General features: G+C 36.7%; 1 protein-coding gene across 1 annotated transcript; it reads right to left on the bottom strand.

Annotated features, from left to right (window-relative positions):
- Positions 1-1,810: 1,810 nt before the first annotated feature.
- On the bottom strand, positions 1,811-23,956 carry FH (fumarate hydratase). Its single transcript, XM_004028661.4, has 10 exons — positions 23,761-23,956; positions 21,296-21,430; positions 17,709-17,819; positions 16,074-16,250; positions 12,789-12,971; positions 10,190-10,355; positions 8,230-8,433; positions 6,627-6,754; positions 4,625-4,778; positions 1,811-2,178 (listed from the first exon to the last, which is right to left on the bottom strand). The coding sequence occupies exons 1-10, from the start codon at positions 23,890-23,892 to the stop codon at positions 2,036-2,038; spliced, it is 1,533 nt and encodes a 510-aa protein (XP_004028710.1). The 5' UTR covers positions 23,893-23,956; the 3' UTR covers positions 1,811-2,035.
- Between the last annotated feature and the right edge of the window lie 1,718 nt (positions 23,957-25,674).

Below are 25,674 nucleotides of genomic sequence, written 5' to 3'. Positions count from 1 at the left end.
CCAACAGGGAATTCTACAAGCCTTATTCAGATTGCATCATAAAGCGGTTTCACTTCACTAACATCACACAAAGATGACTGCCAACTCAAAGGATTCCATGATGCCCTATAATATGCTGGGATACATCAGACAGCTGTGCAAAGACTGTCTGAGGCTAGGAACTTGATCTGCCGTAATCTTTATCACATAAGTCACTGTGTCTCTAGTGACCCTCAAATGACAGCCTATTTAGACTGAGAATGCCTGCTAAGGCAAAACATTCAGTATCATAGTGGATAAATTGTTTCACAACTACAGATCAGTTGCCAGTTTGGTTGTTGGGGTCCAGGCATAGCTATGCAGTCTAATTGATTTTATTTTCCAATAAAAATCTTTTTCTAAAAAAAAAACAAACAGAATGTGCCAAGGGAAAGCATGCTTTGTTTTAAAGCAAGCTACACAAGCATCATCGCATCGCCCTCTGAAAAACACTGGCAGAAATAGCATTGCATGAGCTAAAAAGTAGATCCTATAGGTTCTCTATAGTTCAGTTTTTAAAGTTTGAACAGCCTTTTAATAGTGACCATTCACGCTTAAGAAATTAGAAAAATATAAATTTCATCTTTCATCACAATGTTTCTAGAACTTTTTAAATTACACTTTTAAATTCTATATAAAGCAACTACCTCAAACTACGACAGAGGAGTTGGTGTTAATGCGACTGATTTCCCAAGAATATTAGGGGGTAAATATCCCATTTTTTAAAATGTACCTGATAGAGTAATACTTACAGATGAGATGTTTTAGTTAATGAGAGTTCCTCTTATGATCCTGTTATTTATTATACGAGGTAGAAGAAAAAATAAACCAAATGCCTGTTCCGACTCCCTGCATAGTAGAGGTTGGCTCTATTTTAAATACATTCCTTAGCTTTGGATTTAGGTCACCCTATTCTGCATCTCCCTATAACTGCTAATTCAAAATCCCCTAAGGTTGTTTCAAATGAATTTCTGCTAAAGAATCTCAGCACTTGAGATGATGAACAAGCCTCACTTTCAGGACATCTTTCCTTTCCTTCCCATCTTCCTGCCTGCTGCCTTTATCTTTCTAACCCTTGTCCTGTAATTCTTAACCCAGTCTTTTTGTTGTTTTTTTCTTTTGAGACAGGGTCTCACTCTGTCACCTAGGCTGGAGTGTAGGGGTGCAATCCTGGCTCACTGCAGCCTCAACTTCCTGGGCTCAAGGAATCCTACCACCTTAGCTTCCTGAGTAGCTGGGATTACAGGCACACACTACCAAGCCAGCCTAATTTTTGTTTTATTTTTTGTAGAGATAGGGATCTCATTATGCTGCCCAGGCTGGTCTCAAACTCCTAGGCTCAAATGATCTTTCTGCCTCAGTTTCCCAAAGCACAGTCTCCTAAAGTTGGTGTCCCTGACCCACCATGCCTGGCCTTGATCTGGTCCCTCTGTGGTAACAGAAACAAGGTTGGAGGGATAGGTGTGTGTTTAACACACAGGATATGTATGTCCCAATTTTCTTAACCTATTCTATCACACACACACACGTGCGTGCACACACACACACACATATACACATCCCCACTCAAAAGGGCTTGGTCACTGTGTCTCCAAATCAAAGGAAAATAAAAGATGGCTAAGGACATAGTTTGGGAATGAGATAATAAGATACAATCGGGCAATTTTTTAAACCACCAATAACCTCCAAAATTAAAACCCTTTAGAAATTGGTAACTTATGAAGTCACAAAGACAACACGCACAAATATCATAGATTCAACTATAATACAAGTCAATTAACATAGCAGAAAATTTAAGTCTGTTTTCCTTTTTATTTTATAAATGTATTTTATTTTATACTTGTTTAATCCACCTTAGACCTAGCACATCCTAGGGTTTTATATACTGATCAAATTGCTCTGCTAGAGATGCTTAAGTTCAATAGCAGTTTCCTTTCAAACTTATCCATTTTTAAGAAATGGGAGTCTGTTTTTTTAAATTTTATACATGTTTATTTTCATTATAAATTTATGTAAATCACTTTGGACCCAGCATGTCCTTAGGTTTTACCCATTCGTCAAACTGCTCTGCTGTGAGATAGCCAAGTTCGATAGCAGTTTCCTTTAAGGTTGATCCATTTTTGTGTGCTGTCTTAGCAATCTTTGCTGCCTTGTCATACCCTGAAGAAAAAATAAAAAGACGACATATGGGTTAGTAGTGATATTTGGTTTCCTAAAGCAAAAGGTGACATAATTGTTTACTTGATATTGATGCTATATGGGCCTCTTAAATGACATTTTTTGTTTTTAAATTAGTTAACAGTGATTATCTCAATAATCATTTTTTACATAGAACATTTACTTTCCTTAAGAAATAAACACTTAAACATACCTCACTTTCTCCAACAGATTTGTTCCTAAGTTGAAATTTTCCACTAACTTAGATATTTTGAAGGGGAAAAAAGTAGAAATTATAGCACCACAACATAAAAATATATATCTGGGTATATTTTTCAAACAACATGTTTAACTAGAAACAATTATCTTTCTAAAGAAACATTAACAAGCTAAATGCTCCAATCCAGCAGAAAATAAAGCACTGCACGTCTGGCAACTGTGGTGAGTGGCTCTGAGAGGGGAGAAGTCCTCGCAGTGAGGCAGGGGCAGGCAGGGCCTGGGGAGAGGTGCCTCCAGAGCTGCTTCCAATGGCTCTTCTCTATGTGGCTCTCCACTGCAATGGCTTCTATACCCTGGCCTCCTCCCAGACGTTACAGGGACATAAATAGGGAGTCTGGGCAGAAATACAGACTGCACAAAAGATCACAGGCATACTGTTTACTTCAGAGTTATTTGCTTTTCAAATTAATAAAAGTGGGGGCAGGGCAGTTCTGCAAGCTGTCTTGTCTTAACATATATATATATATATAAAGTCAAGAAGAAAAAGCAGGAATGAAAATGAAACCAATGTGGGAGAAAAAAAACAAGATCAGAGAAATACGACCAAAAGGAAGAAGCTTGCTGAGGCAGTATACATAATCAACAAGATGGCATGTGTCAATATGCAATTATTAATCAGCTATAAAAGAAAGCATGGGCATAGTTACTGTTATTACTTAACTGAATTTGTGAATGCTAAATATGTTGAAAAGGGCATTTATTGATCTGAAAGGGCATTTATTGATGCCATTTACTGAAAAGGGCATCTTTCTTAAAGCAGAAATGCTTTGAGAAAGAATTTGCATGTTAAACTCTTGAGATCAATATATATCCAGTACTTTTATTTTTAATAATGGCTTTAAAGTCTAAGCATTTCAGCTGTCAAGTCCAACAAGACACTATTGGCAACCAGCCTGGTACATAATGAGAATATAGAGAACCCATGATTCAGAGGGTTGTAAGGCTCACACCAAGTCAACTAGTGAGGTGGTGTTGACCCATCTCATTCTCATATGGCCTCTAACAATTCTTTTTATGTCACAATAAGTTGATTCCAATAAAGATTTACCAATCATTCAACTTTAGGAGACACCTCTAATTTAAAAGTTTTGGTAACACATTCTGAAGTAAAGATCTGATGAAAACTGCTCACACAAGCCTCTGGGTTCCCCTTTGTGTTTTTCCAGATGTAGTTGATGTACCATAATTTTAAATGGATCAAACATTATTACCAATCTCAATGCCATACCAAAAAACTGATATCATACTGGGCTCAGAGCTACCTAAAAGAGTCAAATGAACTCTAATTTTAAAAAACTGAAATTATAGCTTGATGTGAAACCAGGAATATAAAATTTGCCTTGAAAGTTCAAGATTATAGAAGAAGCAGTAGCCATATTATGCCAAATAAGTGAATCATAACTTGTTCTATAATAGAAAGGCAGAAAATATATTAACCTCTGCTTAGCAGAAAGGAAGAATGGGTAAAAGGCTTTTAACACATCATAATATAATGCAACATAATGCCTCAAAATCTACAAAAGTGTAAACAGTTTATTTAATGGGGATCTCTATGGTCAGTCTACTACCCAAATCTGTATGTTTGATTCTACATAATTAAATATTTACAGTTCCGAAAAAGACTTATAATACAATAGCATGGTTTTAGACAAAATATTTGCATTTTCCTTCCCCCCTTTCACTATAAGCAATGAATATACATAAACTTTTTCTTTTAATTGTAACTTTCCATTTCTGAATTGAATAAAACAACAAAATTAAAGCATTGTAGAGATCTACGGAAGGTAGAAAAATGAGTTCATTCAATGTTGCTAATCAGCAGTGCCACCTAGTGACATTACCCACTGAAGGTCTTACAAATAACCTTCCCCAATGGTCTGCATAGAATATTTGGCGTCTGAATTCCATTAAAATTAAAATAAGTTTGAACTACTACTTCTCAATACATTTCAAATAAAATGAGGCATAATAGATCAAGTTTTGAAAGAACTATGACACCATACAAGTTATATAGTACCTTTCCACACAATTTCAAATATTTTGAGATTTTACTAAAACCATATTCAAAAGAAATTTGCTGTTCTCAAACACTGATCCACTTGTCTCTTAAAAATGCTTTACCTTTTTAATTTTGCATTCAAAATGATATTATTATTCCTTAAACACTTACCTATATGAGGATTGAGAGCTGTCACCAACATTAGAGACTCATTCATCAGCTTGTTGATCCTTTCTGTATTGGCCTGGATTCCCACCACGCAGTTTTCTGTAAAGGAAACTGAAGCATCCCCCAGCAGCCTGGCTGAGTGTAACACATTTTTAATCTTTGAGTGAGTGAGAGAGAGAGAGAGAGAGAGAGACATTACTAAGGCAACATGTTTTTTGTCCAATAACATATTATTTTCTGGTTGACAGTAAATATACAATTCAATAAACATATAGATCTTCTACAAATTTTAAGGCACTATAACCAAGGAAACAAACGTGAAAGAAAGCATGAACATTTGAAGGCACAGAAATCTAAAAAAGGTGAAAAAGACATAAATACAAATGACTAAAACACAAAATAGCCCATAGCAAGTATTTAAAACAGAGGTCTGAAGTGTTAGAGACCATAGAGAAAGAGAAATTAACTCCAGTTGTCGGAACTGGTGAAATCCTATTTTATGGAGAGGACTTGGCCAGAGAAGGAAAAAGAATCTTCCACGCAGAAGGAAGAGGAGCAAAGATGCAGAGGTTCGAAAGTTCAGCGTGAGTGTGAGGCAATTAGTAAAGTCAGGGCAAAATCTAATGATCACCAAATTTCTAGGTTTTCTATGCTTTAATAAATACTCCAGTCACTGTAAAATAACTTTTCATATAATATTAAAAAACAGTATAAAATCAATTAGTTTGTTTTGGCTTTTTTTTTTTTTTTGGCAACATTTCCAATATTTATTAAGATATATCCACATCCTAATATCCTCTGGTCTAAAACTCCAGTCTGAAAACTAGACTTCCAACAATGGACTCTAAGACATACAATCTAAGTTTTAATTTGCTACTAATGACCTTGTAATACGGCAAATATTGATTATCTTTATTTTACATTAAAAATAAAATTTTAAAAAGATTAACAAGGCACTTATTGTTATGCACCTATAAATGCTGGGTATCTCGTGTTAACTGTTTGGAATCTGACCTGAGAGCAAAATTTTAACAGTCTGAGTTCTGCTCTGGCCTGTGTTTTTATTTACCACTAGAATATACATTCCATGAGAGCAAGAAATCTGTCTTTTCATTGCTCTATCTCTATTATGCATCCAGTACAGTGCCTGATAGAAAATGGTACTCAATAAATATTTAGTGAATATATTAAATATACTCCAAATTTGTCATTTGCATATTCTTATAAAATTAAAATTAGAATTTACAACAGATTCCAAGAGAAAGTAAGCCCCTACTCTACTTTAGCTATAACACTTTGTCCAAATGAAGGACTCTAAATTATGGCAACAGCTCCACTATCTGAAGCTGAGGAAACTGATGAGAAATGACGCGATCCATCTAATGATCTTTGTAAAGATGAAAGAAAAAGAACAGTTTGGGTGGACACAATGTTTTCAAGTATGTGGAAAGGTAAAGCCAAACTATGAAAGAAAGTCTGACAGGGGGCAGAAGGAGAACTGGTGAAAAAATGTTCAAGAAAGCAGGGATGAAGAATGTTTCAAGGAGGGACAGTCAACATCAACTATTAGTAAGGGAAGAACTAACTGTGCAATGCCAGCAGGACTGAGGTAGTCACCAATGAATGGGAGAATAATTCAAGCGTGGAGGGGGCCATGCTGGGCTGTGGTGACTACAGCATAAATGAAAGTGAGTATGTGTTATCCTTTCAAGAAGACTGAATTTGAAGAAGCAAGCAGCAGCATGAGAAGGAGACAGGCTTGTAGGGAGGCGTTTTATTTTTCTTAAACTGGGGCTATTAAAAAAACATCAAATTGCTTAGGTTAAAAGTCAACTAATTTCTATTATCTAGGATTATTCTGGTAACTTAATAAATGCTTGACTTCCAACTGCTACTTATGTCACCCAACTACCCAATGTGGAATCACTAGAAGTCTTTATGAAATACAAAACCAAGATAATAAGCCTTTGGTCAAAAAACATTAAAAATCAGATTTAAAGCTTACCATCATTGGCTTGAAAACATTCAACTCAAAATGTCCATTGCTGCCTCCGACAGTAACAGCAACATGGTTCCCCATGACTTGGGCTGCAACCATGGTCATTGCTTCACACTGAGTAGGGTTCACCTTGCCTTCAAGAAAACCACCAGTGACAGAGTAAAGACTAGAATTTATGCAAATAATCAGGAGAATAAAGAAATCTAATTTCACTAAATAGAGTAAGATATACAATAAAGCAAGGCCCAACCATCAGTGTAATTTAATGAAACAAACCAACCAAGGAAGGTGGGATGGGTAGCCACAAAATGAATCATTCAAAGGCTAACGAGTAGCCACAACTACACATTAAATATAGTTCTCCGCCTTCATGATTTTCATTCATTCTATACATATTTATGGAGCCAGGCACTTAATATACAACACTGAATAAGAAAGATGCAGGCCCTGCCCTCGCAGAACTTGGAGGCTAGGGAGAAAGAGCCGGCAATTATAAGGGGTAAACACAGAGAAGTGCATGCTGCTATCAGAACACTTATAAAAGCGACCCTTCACTAACACATGGGAGGCTTCCTGGGGAAGCTGATGCTAAGCTACAATTTTCCTGTTTATCACGTGCGTCTCTGGAGCGCCACTACCCTGCTCATACTCCTCGGACAAGCTCCAAGTTTGAATCAAACAACCCAGATTCCTCTGACCAGTACAAGTAACACACTGGAAAGATTATTGGGTGGATTATTTCCTTTATCTGTGACTCCCCATTTCTCTTTCTTTTGGCAATCACCCTGGATTTGCAATCAACTAAACCCTTATGTCATTCTTCAACATGAAGTACTTTAAAACAAAATTTCATCTCTTCTTATTCTACACATCCATAATTTTCATAAAAATCTAGAGTCAGGCCTTTCTTTTTCACTATTAAAAGTTACATTGTCAGTTTTAGCCCAAGCTACAATGGTCTTTATGGATCTCAGTTCTGTCATCCATAGTATTGCTATCTCAACTTTGTTAACTGTTAATATGATTAGCATGTATTCTCTTCCTTCACCCTCAGTCACCAGTAAAGTGTTGAAGGGCACAGCCCTTCAGCTCGTTACCAATATATTCTTCTAGACTGAAGTCACTTCATTAGTCACTTCTGAAATGTCACTGTTCACCCAGCTACATTCATCTGCCAGCGCTGCCCACGCTTCTCCACTGGAATCAATGACTATCATGCGAATCTATCGAATGACTTGCTGAAATCCAGACATATGCTGTTGTGTCACTTGCTATATCTAACAGGCATATAACGCAATACAAAAAATGAAATAAGTGAAGTTTGCTATGACTTCTTTTTATTCAACCCATGCTGATCACTTTAACAGCCTGTTCTACATTTTCTAATGTGGGATTCAAAATACTTGCTGCTAAGTCAGATTCTTTTTTCCTATCTTGTCAGGTGACGTGCCCAGCAGTCCTGACCAGAGGACCACAGACATGCTGGAACAGTGCGCCTTGCGCATCCAGCTTTGGGATAACTTTAAACAAAGAGAGACATGGTCCATAGCTAAGAATGCCTAGGACCTAGTCAAGTTTTAGCTCCAATATTTACTAGCTATGTGATTACCTGGCATGATACTGCTTCCTGGTTCATTTTCAGGCAAGATCAGTTCTCCCAGACCTGACCGAGGACCAGAACCCAAAAATCGAATATCATTTGCTATCTTCATCAGACTGCAGGCAGTAGTGTTCATGGCTCCACTGAGCTCAACCAGAGCGTCATGAGCAGCCAGAGCTTCAAATTTATTTGGAGCAGTGACAAAAGGCAAGCCTAAAGAAAAGAAAAATATCCCAGATGGGTGAACAAGCTAAATTAAACATTTTTCTACCATTAGCAAGTGAAACAGAAAGTTCCAATATATGAAAAAATAAAAATTTTACTTCAGAAAAAAATGTTTACTTAAGACTCAAATTTTGTCTACATTTTTAAAAGAAGTCCTAAAGGAGTAGAAAGAATCTGGTATTACATTTTTTAAGTTTTTTCAGACAGGGTCTCACTTTGCTGCCCAGGCTGGAGTGCAGTGTGGCTCAATCACAGCTCACTGTAGCCTCAACCTCCATGGCTCAGGCAATCCTCCCACCTCAGCCTCCAGAGTAGCTAAGACTACAGGTGCACACCACCACGCCCAGCTAATTCTTTAATTTTTAGTAGAGATGGGGTTTCGCCATGTTGCCCAGGCTGGTCTCAAACTCCTAGGCTCTAGCGATCCACCCACCTTGGTCTCCTGAAGTGCTGGAATTACAGGAGTGTAATTCCACTGTGCTTAGCCAGGCACTACATTTAAAAGAGGAAATAACAAGTACGATAAATATACTGAAAGAAAAAACACAATCCTACTGCAAACACACGTATATGATGCCTGACTATGCTTGAGTAAAAAGTATATGGGAATTCATTCTAGTTTATACCACACTCCTTTCCTAATACCTTTTTTCTTTTTTTTTTTTTTTTGAGACAGAGTCTTGCTCTGCTAGCCAGGCTGGAGGGCAGTGGTACGATCTTGGCTCATTGCAACCTCCTCCTCCAGGGTTCAAGCGATTCTCTTGCCTCAGCCTCCCAAGTAGCTGGGGTTACAGGCGCCCGCCACCATGCCCGGCTAATTTTTTTAAATTTTTACTAGAGACAGGGTTTCGCCATGTTGACCAGGCTGGTCTCGAACTCCTGACCTCAAGTGATCTGCCCACCTTGGCCTCCCAAAGTGCTAGGATTACAGGTGTGAGCCACCATGTCCGGCCCCTAATACAATTTTTTAAAGTTTCTTTGTCCACTTTACTGTGCTTCATCCTCTCCCCTAGCCAGGAGCCCACAAGATCCCCTATAAAAACAGGGTGCTAAAATGAGTTAGATGTTCTCAGTTAACCCCCATGTTAAAAATTTTATAAATCTACATTTGCCAAACCCTAAAAGTAGAGTTCTTTTCTATTAAAATATGGTTTAAAGACAAATCGGCTGGTAAGCTATCATGTGCGGTGTATAATTATCTCTACCCTAACCGTCTGGTAACATCTACATCTTAATAAGAGTTTTCTGAAGATGACAACTTGGCCCTAATAATAGTTATCATTATCTAAAGTATCGTACTCTCTCTACTAAAGGAAAGACATGGTTCAAAAAGGTCAATAATTCAAAGAATTATCACAGCATGACATAATAGGAAAAAAAAGAAATTAAGTCTGTCTACAACATATTTACTATTCAAATAACTTACTCAACACTCGGTTTTTTCTGCCTATTTTGAAAACTGCTATTCAAAACTTTAAAGGGAAAATAATTGAAAACTAACTAGTAAACAAAGCTAACACTGGTAGATTTTAATGGCATGCTGTATAAACTCCTATATGGAACATATTTAAAAGGCAAATAATTAACATTATAACTTCAGAAACATACTTAAAACACATATTTGATGGAAAAATATCATTTCTAACTTTAAATTCACAAGAATTCAAGACAGGAACACTCAGAAAATGTACAGACCATGTATAATGAGAAATGAAAATGAGAAATAATTCACGTGATCACTAACCTGTAAGTGCAGCCACTTTTGCAGCAACCTTTTCTGCAAAGCCAATTCTAGTATTTAAACCTGTACCAACAGCAGTGCCTCCAGCTGCAAGCTCATAGATTCTTGGCATGGCAGCTTTTATTCTTGTCATTGCATATTTTACTTGTTGAACATAACCACTAAATTCCTGAAAAGAAAAGAAAATTAAGGTAAGAATAAGTAATTCCTAATAGCTTACAAGTTACTCTAACTGCATTAAATAGAAATTTTTAAAAATACCTTTCAGAATACTAAATTACAAGCTAATCAAGTTTTATTTATACTACTTCAAATCTTATGATGAGCAAAGTATAGGGAAGGATGAGGGTTTATAGAACCATAAGGTACAACAATGCCACTGATAACATGCAGCCTATTTATTATAATCTAGTCTTTTAATAGGAAGCAAAGAAAAACAGTACAGGAAATACACTTTAAAAAGAACAACTTTACTAGACTAAATTATTGGTTTGCTTGCAGTCTACTAAAGAAACTGAAGTGATTTCTTATTTTTTGGGATGTCTCAGACAACTTTGATGTAAGAAAAAATAGTAACTCATCTCCCCCAAAAAAATGCAAACATAGAAATATTCTCCATACAATTTCAGTGTATAAACCTTACAGGAAATATGAAGACACTCTACAGAGACTTGGGAAGCTAATGACTCACTGAATAGCACAGGAAGGTAACAGTTTGCATTGAAGGACCTTCCAAAAAGAATAGGAGGTAACAGTAGAGTCAGATCATAGCATCAATGTGCCAGTGTCAACACTGGTTCCAAATTTTGACATGCCTTAATTAAAGCAACCACAGAATTTATGTTTTGAACACAGAAAGGCCTCTATTAATAGTCATGCAGAAACGAAAGGCATAAACTGGGAGTTAACTGGACAAGCCAAGATACATGGTTACACTAAATCTATCCTTTTTTCCTGCCTGAAAACACTAAAAAACCATAAGTGACAGGATGCCATACTGTCCTAAAGAAAACATTTCAAAAGATATAACTCATTATAGGTAGACTTGATGCATCTGATATAACATCACTCATATACAGTCATGCACCACATAATGATGTTTCAGCCAACGAAAGATCACATAAACAGTGGGACCCTAAGATTATAAAACCGTATTTTTACTGTACCTTTTCTACATTTAGATATGTTTAGATACACAAATACTTACCATTGTGTTAAAATTGCCTATTGTATCCAATGCAGTAACATGCTGCACAGATTTGTAGCCTAGGAGGAAAAGGCTATGCCATATAGCCTAGGTGTATAGAAGGCTATACCATCTAGGTTTGTGTGAGTATACTCTGTGATGTTCACACAACTATGAAATTGCCTAAGGATGCATTTTTCAGAACATATCCCCATTGTTAAGCAACACATGACTGTATGTATACACGCACACACAAACACACTAGATAGATTCACTTATAAAATACACTTTGACAGGGAACAATGCACGAACTCAAAAGACAATCCCAATAAAAGCAAGTATAAATGCTTCTGATAAAGTCAAACCGAAAAATATAATTTTCTGTCTAAAAGGAAGAATGATGATTTTACACAGGAGGCTGAGTCATGGCCCAAACGGTATTTAGTATTGTAGTTTTCAACACCAAAAAAAGGTTAAAACTAGAAACTTGAGGAATATTCAAAAGTTTCAAAACACACATACTGTTCCTCCTTAGAAATTATGCATGGTCCTAAGTACTAATGATGCAAAGAGAAATGAGACACAGCCTTAAGAAGCAACTCAATCCAGTGAGTTCAATTTAGTCCCATCATTTGTTTTTCAATTACTCATTTCAAGTTTTCCTCATTCCTTCCATAAGGAAATTAAGCTACCCCAGTTGGAGTGTGAGTTTACTAAGACAAAAGTCATTCCCTGTATTTCCTTACATTTCCTTCACAATGTATACTATTAGATATTCCTTAAGGCATTGAAAAAGAAACATGAAAATACTTTCTAATATCTTGGAGAAGAGAGTAGTATCTCCTTCACATGTGGCCAGATCCATCTTAAAAAGATCTACCTTATTTAATCACTTTGAGATTAAATTTTAAATAACCTACTAATTTAGGTAAGAAAGACAAAAGAAAAACCATGATGATACTGATGGAGATGACAGTGATGACGGTGGTGATGATGGTAGCTAACATGAATGGGTACTTACTGTGTGCCAGGCATGCTTCTAAGCACTCTACATAAATCAGCTTATTAGAGCTTCACAACTATCTTATGAAAGGGAAATTATTTTCCTCATTTTGTAGCTCAGAAAACTGAGGCACAGAAAGGCTAAATGATTTTCCTATGGTCCCACAGCTTGTACACGGCAAAGCTAAGATTTGAACCCGAGCAGTCTGACTGAATCTGACTTATAGCCAGTACACTCTGCTTTTCTTCTAAGTGGATGTCAACAAAAATTACTGATTGGTTGAACAGAACAACCCCTGCCACTGAAGTTTCCAGTTACAAATTTGGCCTTTTAAGCTAGTCAGATTTCAAGGATGACACATTGGCCATTTGTACCAAGCTCTAAATTGAATCAAATTAGTCAAACTCCTATACCTGCCCAAGAGTAAGTGGAACAGCATCCTGAGTATGAGTACGTCCAATCTTGATGATCTGTGCAAACTCTTTGGATTTTGCATCAAGAGCATCATGTAACTTCTGTAGTCCTGGTAACAGTACTTCATGAACTTCTATTGCAGCAGCAATGTGCATTGCTGTGGGAAAAGTATCATTTGAGCTCTGTTGGAAATTTTTCAAAAGAAATATAAAATGTTAAATCAGAGGCAACAAAAACAAACTTCTGAATTAAACTTCTCAATTAAAAAACTCTCCAACTAACTACTCAAAACCCAGCTCAGTTACATGTATGTGTGGCATGTCATAGGTGAGTTATTATAGAATCAAATAAGCAGCATCCTGGTTTCTAACACATACTCAGAATTGTATTATACACATTAAGTATACTGAATGTATTATGTATTATATAGAATATGTATTATATCTGCCTGCTAATAAATGACAGCAAAATACAGAGAAGTATAGTTAACAACTACACTTGAAGACAGCAGTAGTATCTTCAATGTAGTTGAATATCTTATAATTATATCAAATTACATCAATTATTGAATTATATATTCTTATAAAATCTTATAATTGAATATCTTACAATTATACAGTGCATACAGTCTTTCATAAACAGCTCTTTATTAAGTTTAGAAAAATTCTGTGAGGTAGATTACCACTTTAAAAATAGGAAAGCCAAGCCCTCAAAGAGACTGTATAAATGCCAAAATATTTAGCAACTGGCAAACCTGAGACCTAACCAGGTAGTATACACTCAGTGCTCTTTCCTCAACTGTTGACCCTGTACTTTTAAAACATAATATCAAGCTGGGTGCAGTGGCTCATGCCTATAACCTCAGCACTTTCGGAGGCTGAGGCAGGAGGATCAATTGAGGCCAGGAGTTTAAGACCAGCCTGGGCAACACAGAGCAATACCCTGTCTCTAAAAAAATTTTTAAAGTTAGCCAGGCATGGCGGTGCATGCCTATGGTCCCAGTTGCTCAGGAAGCTAAGGCATGAGGATCCCTGGAGTTCAGCATTTCCAGGCTGCAGTGAGCTATGCTCACTCTACTGCACTCCAGCCTGGGTGACAGAGTGAAGCACAATCTCTAAACACACACACACACACACACACACACACACACACGCACACACACAGATATATAAAAGTATACTGTCATTTAAAAAGATACATTATTTATATATTTTGACGTTTACTATGCAAAATATAAAGTACTTACGAAAGAAGTAGGATGAATGGTATAATAAACACTTATGTACCTGTCACCTGAATTCAAATAGCTTACATAATTATCAACATGTAGCCAATCACATTTCATCTATAACTCTACCTTTCTGAGGCAGACTTCAGACTTCAGTATATACAGAACATAAATTCATAAAGGCAAGAATTAGACTGGGAAAATCCCTTATACAATGAACGTGTATTAAAAAAACTTCTTCCTTACTACTTAAAAATATATTAAATTATACTTAGCACCCAGATCTCAGTTTCTAAATATCATTTTCCAATAAGAATTCTCCAACAGTTCCTTGAAAAATGGCTGTCTCTAGGGCTGGGGCAGAAACAATATAAGACAATGAGCTTGGAGCATCTTAAAGTACCAGGAAGTCGGAACACACTTCAGAAAAGTAAAAGGATGGTGGCATGCCTAAAAGGGCACAAGAGCCAAATGAATTGGGTCCCCAGAGCTGAAAGAATTTAAGCAACAATATAAACAAAAGTATGGGATCATAACCTGAAGAATAAAATAAATAACCATCAATCCATACTGATATACCCAAATAACTCAATAAATAAATAAATGGGACAGAGAGAACAAATCTTCCTTGCAGAAAACTTCAACTAACAAGTGTAGAATGAATAAAGAAAACTGAAAATCACTATTAAAACACCATGGAAGTAATTGCTGTAGACAAGATTCCCTGATGAATGCTAAAAATAGTAGGAAAAAGTTTAAGGAAAAAGAAGATGTTTGCCCAGCCTCAAGGTAGCGCTATTAATTACTACAGTGATTTTAATGTAAGCCCAAAAACTTTTTGATACTCCTCCCTCTAGAAACTGAAATACAGTGCCTGGAATGCAGGCAGGGTTTAGTGACCTATTTCTAATGAACAGGGTATAGAAGAGGAAAAATTATAATTTTACCATGGAGAAACCTGGCAAGTACCAGCATAACCAAGTGATTAAGGTTAACATCACCAGTAAAAGTCATGTTGCTATCATGAACCCCTGATATGATGCAATGAGAAGGGCCCTTTATTTCTGTGATAGTTTTCTCAAAAATTCAAAAGTCTCAATCTAATGAGAAAATGTCAGACACACCAGAATTGAGGGACATTCTACAAAATACCTGACCACTGCTTTCAAAGTGTCAAGGTCACTGCTATGTGAAATCCTAACCCCTAGGGTAATAGTATTAGGAGATGCGGCCTTTGCAAGGTGATTAGTTCATAGGGCAAAGCTCTCATGAACGGAATTAGTGTCCTTACGAAGAGACCCCAGAGAGCTCCCTTGTCCCTTCTACCATGTGAGGACACAGAAAAGATGGCCATCTACAAACCAAAAAGTGGGCCCCCACCAAGCCAATGAATTGGCCAGTGGCCTGACCTTGGACTTCTAGCTGCCAGAACTGTGACAAATTAACTTCTTCTATTGTTTATAAGCCAGTCAGTCTATTGCATTTTATTACTGCAGCCCCAAAGGACTGAGACAATTGCAAAAGACGAAGAAACTGTCACAGATTAGAAGAAACCAAGGGGACATGTGACTAAATGTAATGTATAGCATTGATTGGATCCTGAAAAAGAACATGAGCGGAAAAACTGAGGAAAGCCTCAGTTTTGTTTTTTTTTTTAAGTCTGTTGTTTAGCTAAGAGTACTGTATCTATGTTCATTTCTTAGTTTTGATAAATGTACCATGGTTACATAAGATGTTACCAATAAGGGAAGCTGAGTGAAGGGATATAGAAACTATTTGAACTATCTTTTCAATTCTCTTATAAATCTAAAATTATTTCAAAATAGAGTTTTAAACAATAAAAAAATACATATACTAAATTCAGGTGTCCTAAAAATAGTTTTTATAAGGATTGAAACATAAAGCCAAGATTCCTTAAAGAAATAAGAACCATAAGAAGCCTTATCCATTAAATAATGAACAATTCTTGTCAAAAAGTGAATGCTTGTTTTACAAGAAAAATCTCAGGTATGCTTTTCAATTTATAACCAAAAAACAGCAAAGCTCACATACTGACCTGGCTTTTATTAACATGATCATTGGGATGCACAGGTATCTTGCTGCCAAGTTCACCTCCTAACATTTCAATTGCTCTATTGCTAATGACTTCATTTACATTCATATTTGTCTGAGTTCCTGATCCAGTCTGCCATACCACGAGAGGAAAATGATCATTTAATTTACCTTCAGCTACCTGCAGAAAAAATGTTAAAAATGTATTTTAAAAAAGGAAATAATAATGCTGATTATGCCACAGAGTTTGAATACAGTTGACCCACATATCTAAGCTTCTGAAGCATCACTTGCTCCAACCACAGATACTTTAAAAAGTGAAATATCATCTACAGTGAATGGTATGACAATTCACTGGTTTCAAATGAAAAGGGAATCAAAGCTGTCTTTCTTATCTCTCTCCAACTGCCTCCTCTAATAGAGGGCCACCTGTTAAGGCTGGCAAATACGTTTAGTCTCTAGATATATTTGTTGCTGGTGCTCAGCAGGAATATCCAACAGATGTTATTGCCAGAGTCAGCATGATAATGAGCTAGTAACTTGAAAATGTGAGTTCACTAATAGCTACTTCATTGCACAGATGTCCAATGAGCAGTAATCACCAAATGTAGAAATAAACACTGCCCAGATTTGCCCCTATTTTTGTTGTATTTTTATACATCCAGCTTATGTGTTAGTTTTTGGATGGTGTGCTTTGTAAAATATGGGTGGTTAACAATCTTCTGGAATGATTTTAGCTTAAAAAATCAGAATGCACTTGAGAAATCTATTACCTTGAACAACTGGTCCACTTTAAAATAAAACTTTTTTCTAGTTATATAAAAATACGTGATTAGTGTAGAAAATTTTGAGAACTGAGAAAAGTAAAACAGTCACTATAGTTCTACTGCTCAGTAATTATGACTATCAGCATGTGGGCATCCCCAGTCTCTATCTCATGCAATGAGGGGTGTGTGTGTGTGTGTGTGTGTGTGTGTATGAGAAACACACATTTTCTGTTCATTTTTTCCTAAACAAAATTAGGATCATAAAATACATATATTTTTGCAAACTTTCCTCCCTATTTCTCATAGGCTAGGCTTTGTTCATGCCAATCTTCAAAAAAGTAATTTTCTATAATTTACCATATAAATATAATTTATATAAGTAGCTGTTATAGTTACGCATTGTCTAATTTGTTTTCATTATTATAAATAGTGCTGTAACTAACAACACTATATATACAGTTCTGTTACCTCTGATTGCTTCTTTAAGACAATGTTATTAGCACATTAGTAAAATTACATTCTCAATATGCATTATCAAATAATCAACTGGTTTTAAAAAGATTTATATATAAAATAAAAAATCAAGTAAAGTTCAAACGATATCTTTTCAAAAAATTTTCTTAAAACTATATAAATTAAGGAAAGTCAAAAGGCTTAAAAACAAAAGGTATAAAATCATCCAGAAATTTTGTCACAATGTAACGTTTTAAGCACCATATTAATATCATCACTAAAAATAATGCTACCACCCTCCCCTGAAATTCATTAATTCAAGAATTCACAGTTCCCCTTTCCTTCTGCCAGAGCATATCGTCATCCAGAGTACCGCACGGGTCTGATGTTATTAAGTAAACACACTTATCACCTCCTACCTCATCTGCTGCCTTCATTATTGCATTAGCAATCTTTGGATCAAGACCATAATCCTGGTTTACTTCAGCGGCCGCTCGCTTCAAGATGCCAAAAGCTTTAATAACTGGGGTCTAAAATTAATCAGAAAAATATTTCAAATTTGCAATTTTACTTAAGCATGGAAGTTGATTATTTTGGCAGATGCAAAAGCTATACATAAAACAATAACAATAAAACAGTAACACTATAGCTCTAAAATGTTTAGGTTATAGAGAAAGATTATAGACAGGAATTCATGAACCAAGAATCAACATTATCATAGATCTATTTGTTTAAGGAACCAAATAAAAACAAATACATTGACTCTTCATATATATATGTGTGTACATCTCCCACATACATATACATATACACACATATTCACACGTATACAATCTTATGCACAAATACACACAATAAATTATATGTGTTTATTTCATATACTATAAATAAAAACAAATTTAGTACTCAATCTTTTCACCAGCAAGAACCATTATTTTCTCTCACTGGATCCCACGTTACATTATAACTGTTTCCTACCCCTCTTAAAAAAATAAATAAATAAGGGATATATTTAACTGCCAATCAGTATGAGACTACCAGTGACTGACTAGGTTATCATTTCACCCCAAGGCCAAAAAGCAATCTATTCTACTTAGCTAGTAAAGCCTTAATACTCAGTAACTCCCTGGACATTTCTCTCAGAAGAATTATTTTTTTAAACCCAAGATTCTCCAGACCTAAAGGTGACAGCTTCCGATATATATAAAACCCCGTTAGTGCAGATCTTTTCATTGTCTATCCCAAATCACCTCACCAAGCTTGAAAAGGATAAACTGAAATGAAAACCTAGTTTTTATAAGACAAGTGAATTGTGAGTTCTTGTCAAAATTAATAATACAGATTGTTGTATAGATCCCACACCAGGTTTGAATGGGGAAAGAGCAGAAGGGAGAAAGGGAAGAAAGGAAGAGAATGATGAATGTATAAAAGAGAACCTGTTATCTCTGGAATCAAAGTAGAAAAAACCAAGAAAAGTAAGAAATAAGACACATTAAAAACATAAACCTGGACCAGAGTAAGTATAAGCTGAGGGGCAAATAGAAAAGGAAAACCAGAAAATTTGAAATTTCAATTTTAAGTAACTAAAATTAAAACATTAGAAATGTTTGACTCAAACGAAATGAGGACAGATGGCACACAGGATTAGAAACTTAAAAACTTTAAACATGAAAACAAATGGGAATTTAAATCTTCACAGTAACAAACACTGAGGTAGTGGGCTGAACCACTACCAAGGGCAAAGGTGAATGCCAATCAACGCTGGCCATCTGAATGGAGTGAATGACCCCCAGTGTTTATGGACCATAAAAATAAAAAAGGGTCATTCACAGCAGAAGGAGGTTCAACGAACACCACAAAATGGCAAAATGTATCACTAGAGAGAAAAGACAGGTCACTTTATTCTTAATTTAATCACATTAGATGTTCATAATCTTTTTAGCTTTGTTTTCCTCTGGACCTCAAGTAAAAAGGGTTGAGTTTAATCATACTACTCAGTTTAGAGTACACACAGACTGTTTTACACGTAATAAAGTTCAGAAAGTATGACAAAATTGAGACCCCAGGTGTCTGCCTTTCACAGGTGTGCAATCCCAATGGCTGTGCTGTCTCTGGAGCAGCAGCAGCAGGAACCATGCCCCACCAGAACCACAAAACACGCTGGTGACACAGATCAGTGAAAACGGCAGCCATGCTCACTCCCACCAACACTGGCTGGGGCTGACCTCCTCCTTAGTCTCTGGAGTTGAATAATATGAGATTATTTTAGGACTGGTCACTACCCTTTTTCACCCAACCACGTAGTCAAACTATGTTTACCTCACCACCAAGAAGGCTGTAGATGGCAATGACAAAGATATTCTCATCAAAGATTCAGCTGCCTGTTGTAAAGTTCTATATACCTGTCAAGAGGCAGTCTTGAAGGCTTAGGAATAACTTAAAATTATTGAAAATAAAAGCATATTTATAAGATAAGTGTTAAACAATATCTCACGGGATGAAGCCTGGCTACTTCTAGGCTTACTAGCCTATCCTGCATTGACTATTTTTCATACTCCGGTTGGGCTCCCGTAGAATATGTTATGCATTTCTCAATTCTTTTCACACTTTAACATCTCTGAAATCAAGATGCATCTTGTAATCAATGGTAAGTCACAACCTTAACTGGTAGCATTTTTCTTTCTTAGTGGTGCCTATTGGTGCATATTCTAATTGATGGCATCTTAAATTTAATTGAATGTGGTAGAAAGTTTTCTCATCATTTAATCATTCACATGGAATTGAATAAATACTTATATATTATCTATTATATGTCAGACATGGTTAAGAGTAATACTTTGATGTGTTTGTGTACTATACACTTTTTAGGAAACTGAAACCAAAATACAAAGTGTAATTTTAAAAAATCTCAGTTTTAAATTAGTGGGGGAAAAAAGAATGAGTATTGAAATAAAAATATTTACAAACTGTAGAATCCTAGTAAAAATCTGTAAATACCCAGCAAGAATGAAAAGACAATCATTTAGTTCTGCCAAATAAAAATCCAAAATAACTATTCACAATAGCAAAGACATGAAATCAACCCAAATGTCCATCAATAAAGGATAAAGAAAAAGTTGTATATATCCACCATGGAATATTATGCAACCATAAAAAAGAATGAGATCATGTCCTTTGCAGAGATATGGATGGAGCTAGAAGCTGTGACCCTCAGCATACTAACGAGGAACAGAAAACCAAACCCGCGTGTTCTCACTTGTAAGTGGGAGCTGAACAATGAGAACACATGGACACAAGGAGGGGAACAAAGCACACACAGGCCTATGGGGGGAGGGGGAGCAGCAGAAAAAATAGCTAATGCCGGGTTTTAATATCTAGGTGATGGGTTGAGAGGTGCAGCAAACCACCATGGCACACATTTACCTATGCAACAAAACTGCATATCCTGCATGTGTATCCCGGAACTTAAAATTAAATTCATTTTTTTTTTTTTTTGAGACGGAGACTCACTCTGTCGCCAGGCTGGAGTGCAGTGGTGCGATCTCAGCTCACTGCAACCTCCGCCTCCCAGGTTCAAGCAATTCTCCTGTCTCAGCCTCCAGAGTAATTGGGACTACAGGCGCGCGCCACCGTGCCCGGCTAATTTTTGTATTTTTAGTACAGACAGAGTTTCACCATGTTGGCCAGGATGGTCTCGATCTCTTGACCTCGTGATCTGCCCACCTCGGCCTCCCAAAGTGCTGGGATTACAGGCATAAGCCACCGTGCCCGGCCTTAAATTTTTAAAAAATCCAAAATATTCAAAGCGATGGCTCAAAATAATAGCATGCTAAAACTTCAAAAAGTTCTTTAACATTTTAGTGAAAGAGAACCTCTTATTACTCATGAAGCCATCTTTTCTAATAACTTTACATTTTAACTCTGAAAAATATTTATAAAGTAAAGTGACTCATGAATACAGCCTACTTCATCCAAAATAGCCAACATTTCCACAAATGCCACTTACTGGCATGCGTTCTGTCACACCTCCAATCTTAAAGTTCATCGTAGATCTCACGGTCTGGGCGCCATAATACTTATCATTTGGCACCTTTAGTTCACCAAAGGTATCATATTCTATCCGGAAGGAATTTTGGCTTGCCTAAAGACAAGAATACAACACTATTACAAGTTGAAAAGAAACCCAGGATCAAAAGTAATTGCATCTTATCAGCTGTTAAAGAGAAAGAAACCTGAATAAGTATCACAAAGAGAAAAAAATACTATTTGGATTCTCATTCTCTTCCTCACTTTCAGGTCTTTCCTTGAGAGCTCTTTGTCACACAAACTTATTAATTCAGGCGTTAAAGACAGATTGTAGAACTAATATACTATGCTGGTGATAAACATAAAGACTTTGAAATACAAATAGTAATCTTTTCCATTTCAAGAGTATGCTTATTATTGGTCAAGATTTGGCCAATTCAATGTACTTAGTTTAATGCTTATTTTACTGGGAACTTTTGAAAACGGTCTAAGAATGATTATTTGAAATTTATAAACATTATTTATATATAAACATTATTCATATATATTACATATGTATATTCATTTATATAAGAAATGTATAAACATTATTTATATATATAAACACTATATATATGCCATCATGCTACCAAGTCAGTATCACACTTGGTCTGCCTGTTAAATATTCTCATTCTCAATGCACTTTTTAATGCATTTTTAATAATCAATGATCACACTAATTATTCATGTGTGATTTATTTGCTTATTTAACTGCTTTGCTTATTTAATCTCCACTAAAGACAAGAATAAAACACTGTCTGTAAAACCCCATCCCCATAGGGACTGTCTTATTTACAGGGCCTGATAAGTGGACGGCACTCAATAAACAGTATCTTTCTATTGAATGAATTTGTATGTGTTCTTTTAAATAAAAGGTACCTTAGGGCATCAAGGGTTATGTGAAATTCTCAACATTAGCAACAGGAAGAACTTTTAACAAAACCAACAGAGATTTTGGGCCTGAGAATGGTTAGAGGGCAAAAAATACCAGAACTAGAAAAAACAAAAACTACCTCCATCTGATTTTAGCTAACATTACAATTCTAAGAGCAAAGTAGTGCTGCTATTTTTTGACATTTGCATCAACAGGATAGATTCAGAAGTTCTCCAGTCTGCTTCCCTTTACAAAACACTAAATAAATAATAAATAAATTTAAAAATATGTAAAGGTTTTAAAATGCCCTAAAATTATTCGAGCAGGGAGTTCGAGGAATACAAAACATCTCTGATTCTGTAGTATAGTGGTATATCGTAGGTATAGTGACCCAATCAAATTATCTTGAAGTTTATAGTCCAGAAAAAGTACTGGCCCTTTGAAATACCCTAGATGGGGCATTTATTTAATGAGCACTCGCTACATGGTATTTTCACATGTGCAGTTTTGCTGAGTAGCTGTAAGTATTTCAACTTTGCATACGGAAACCGAGGCACAAAGACAACTTGCCCAAAGTCTCAAAGGAGAAGCAGAGTAAGATTTGAAATCACATCTCTTAGATTGCAAACCTCATGCTACACCAGAGTGCAGAACTGTAACTCTTCAACTATCATTTCTCAAACGTTTCCTAACAATATACATATGTATTTAAAGCTTTTTAAAAGCCTGCATTCCTAAAGGTGACACTCTAAAGAGCAAAATGACTTACGTAAGCATGTCATAACCTGAACTTGGATCTTCAAGTTCTTAGCTGTCTTTCTGAATAAGAAGTACTGATTCAGCTCCTAGCCAATCTGCTCAAACATGCTTCAGAATACTATGCCCGCGGTATTCGGAATTGAAGAGTTTTACAAAAGTTACGGGGGAAACCATAGTCAGCCTAACAAACTGAGCATGCAATTTCAAAGGAAGTAAAATCTTCGGAGAACCTTCTACCCCACCTGGAGGGCCTGAAAGCAGTGCAGTGCCCCTTGGCGAAACAAACCACAGTTCAGAAACCACTAGATGCACAGGCGGCCAGTGTCCGGCCAGCAAGGCCCAGCTATGGGGCAGGACCGTGCGGGAGCTGCCCCTCTCCCAGCACCCTCCGCCCACGCCGGCACTGTCCTTGAGGGCAGCGCCCCAGGGCTGGGGGCCTGCGCGCCAGCAGCAGCGAAGTTACCCCAAAACGCCCCGGCCTCGGCCCGCCATGGACGGCTCCGAGGAGGCGCCGGGAGCGGGCCCAGTAGGACCCTCTCTGACAGCCGCCGTCCCTCCCCAAGCGCTCTCCCGGGCTGCGGCTCCATCCCTGCGCTGGAAGAGGCGTCCCGAGGCCGGGAGGCCCGCCACGCCGGCACGGGCGCTGAGCCCAGAGTCTGGCGCGGCCCGGACGCCCGGGGAATCTCTCCCGCCAAGCCGCGGGCGCCCAGGCCGGCAGGCAGGAGGGCTGAAGGTCACTGCGGGGAGGCCGGGGGATGGCGGCCTGCGCTCACCATTCGAGCCGCGTTCGGAGGCCAAAACGAGGGAACGGCCGCGCCACCCAAGCCGGGAGCCGCAGCTAAGGCTGCGGCTGGAGCCCGCACGAGGCGACGCGAGCGCGCGAGGAGCCGAAGTGCTCGGTACATGGTGCTGAGGCAGCTTGGGTAGAATTTCTGGGCGGCTGTGGCCACGCCTCCACGCCGGCTGTCAGAAACCGTTCCGCCCACCGGCCTCCGCTCTTATCCAATCAACAGCCTCACACCAACAAGTGGGGCGGGACCAATCGTGAATGACCAGTAAAGAATGAGGGGGCGGGTTAACTTTCTAGTAGTAGTGTGGGGTGTAAGGCCTTCGGATTCATGGGAAACTAGAAAGAAGGGAATTATGGGAAAGGAGGCTCAGGTTATTCTTGGAGCGGGTCTGATTTTTACGTGTGACTGTTAGAAGGCGGGAGTATTAGTTGGTGAATCAGGTCGTGTTTGGTTGGTGAAATATCCTAGAAAGAAATATTTATTGTTTTATTTATCATGTAATCACTCATTACACGTTCTTACTATTGAAATCTTTTTTCATTTCTTCCAGATTGTATCTTCTGTGTAGAAATTTTGGGAAGTGCAGCAAAGTGTAGATAATGAAATAGTAATTATTCATAATCCCACAACTGAAAAATAAGCTACTTACTTATTTCTTTTAACTTATCATTTTGAGATCGCTACAGTTTCCTTTCTCTTCTTAGCCTATACCCTCAGAACTCTTTTTTTTTTTTAATGTATTGTGGAAGACGTACACAATTATAGGGAACCTCGGAATTTTTATTATTTGTATATAGTTCTCCCAGTTTTTTGCATAGCTAATTTATACATTTTCAAATTAAAGGCATATTGTTTTAATATAATAGTTGATTACAGAAAAGAAGGAATTGATATAAAATTGCATCTGAACCACAGTTTTCTCTTTTCTCTTTTCTATTGCTTGGAACCAGATGACAGTAAAGAGAGAGCGATCGGATGTTCTTAAAATCAAAAGTCCAGAACCTGCAAAGCCAAATTTATGAGTCAAACTTATAAACTTGCCAAACCTTTTGGTAACATTATGTTATTCTGTGACTTATAAATTTGACACATATTTAAAATATAAAAATTCAAATGAGATTGTAATAGTTGAACTACAATCAAAACACACTAGAAAACTGAATGCAAATTCTTTAAAACATTGCTAATAATGGAATGACGTTTTGTTTTTGTTCTCCTCCTTCCCAGCAGGTATCATTATTGTGTATATCATTATTTTGATGCATCCTTTCAGTTCTGTGTATTTTTTGCTTCATACACTAATATACAAACAATGGTTTTAATATTTTACTTTAAAGTTTTACTGTTGCATAATTGAACTCTATGCTTTTAAGATATAGCCATGATCTTTTAAAATTAATCATATTGGATCACATGAATATGAAATATTTTATTTATCCAGTTTCTTAATAAAGAACATTTTTCTTTGCTATTACACAAAATTCTTTAATGAACATAAGTTTATCATTTCTTCATAGATCATCTCTTTCTTCATTGTGTAGTGCCCCTCTTTATTGTTATTGTTGCTTGTCCTTTTAAACTTTTTTTAATATTGATATTTCTCTACCAATTTCATATTGGGTATTATTTGCCTGATGTATATTTCTCATTTTATTTTATTTTTTGTTTCATTTTTGTTTCGAGCATGTCTCTTATTTCTACCATACAGTTTAACTTTTCAAAACCCAAATTAATAGCCTTTTTATAAATAGGTTATTTTAATCCCTTTTAAAAATCACCTATGACACATATTATGTTCTAGAATTTTTCAAAGCACTTTATATGTATTAATTCTTGGAACACTCAAAAACAACCCTATGAGATAGGTCCTATTATTATTCCTGTACATAGAAGAGA

Source organism: Gorilla gorilla, chromosome 1 (assembly GCF_029281585.2).
Source record: "Gorilla gorilla gorilla isolate KB3781 chromosome 1, NHGRI_mGorGor1-v2.1_pri, whole genome shotgun sequence".
Lineage (NCBI taxonomy): Eukaryota > Metazoa > Chordata > Mammalia > Primates > Hominidae > Gorilla > Gorilla gorilla.
This window is presented reverse-complemented; position numbering and strand designations above follow the sequence as displayed.

Coding starts and splice junctions, on each gene's coding strand:
- FH (XM_004028661.4), bottom strand. CDS start 23,892: ATGTACCGAGCACTTCGGCTCCTCGCGCGCTCGCGTCGCCTCGTGCGG. Junction 16,251..17,708: donor TAATGAAGGCAGCAGATGAG/GTAGGAGGTGAT, acceptor TTTTTTCTGCAG/GTAGCTGAAGGTAAATTAAA. Junction 4,779..6,626: donor ATGTTTTCAAGCCAATGATG/GTAAGCTTTAAA, acceptor ACTCACTCAAAG/ATTAAAAATGTGTTACACTC.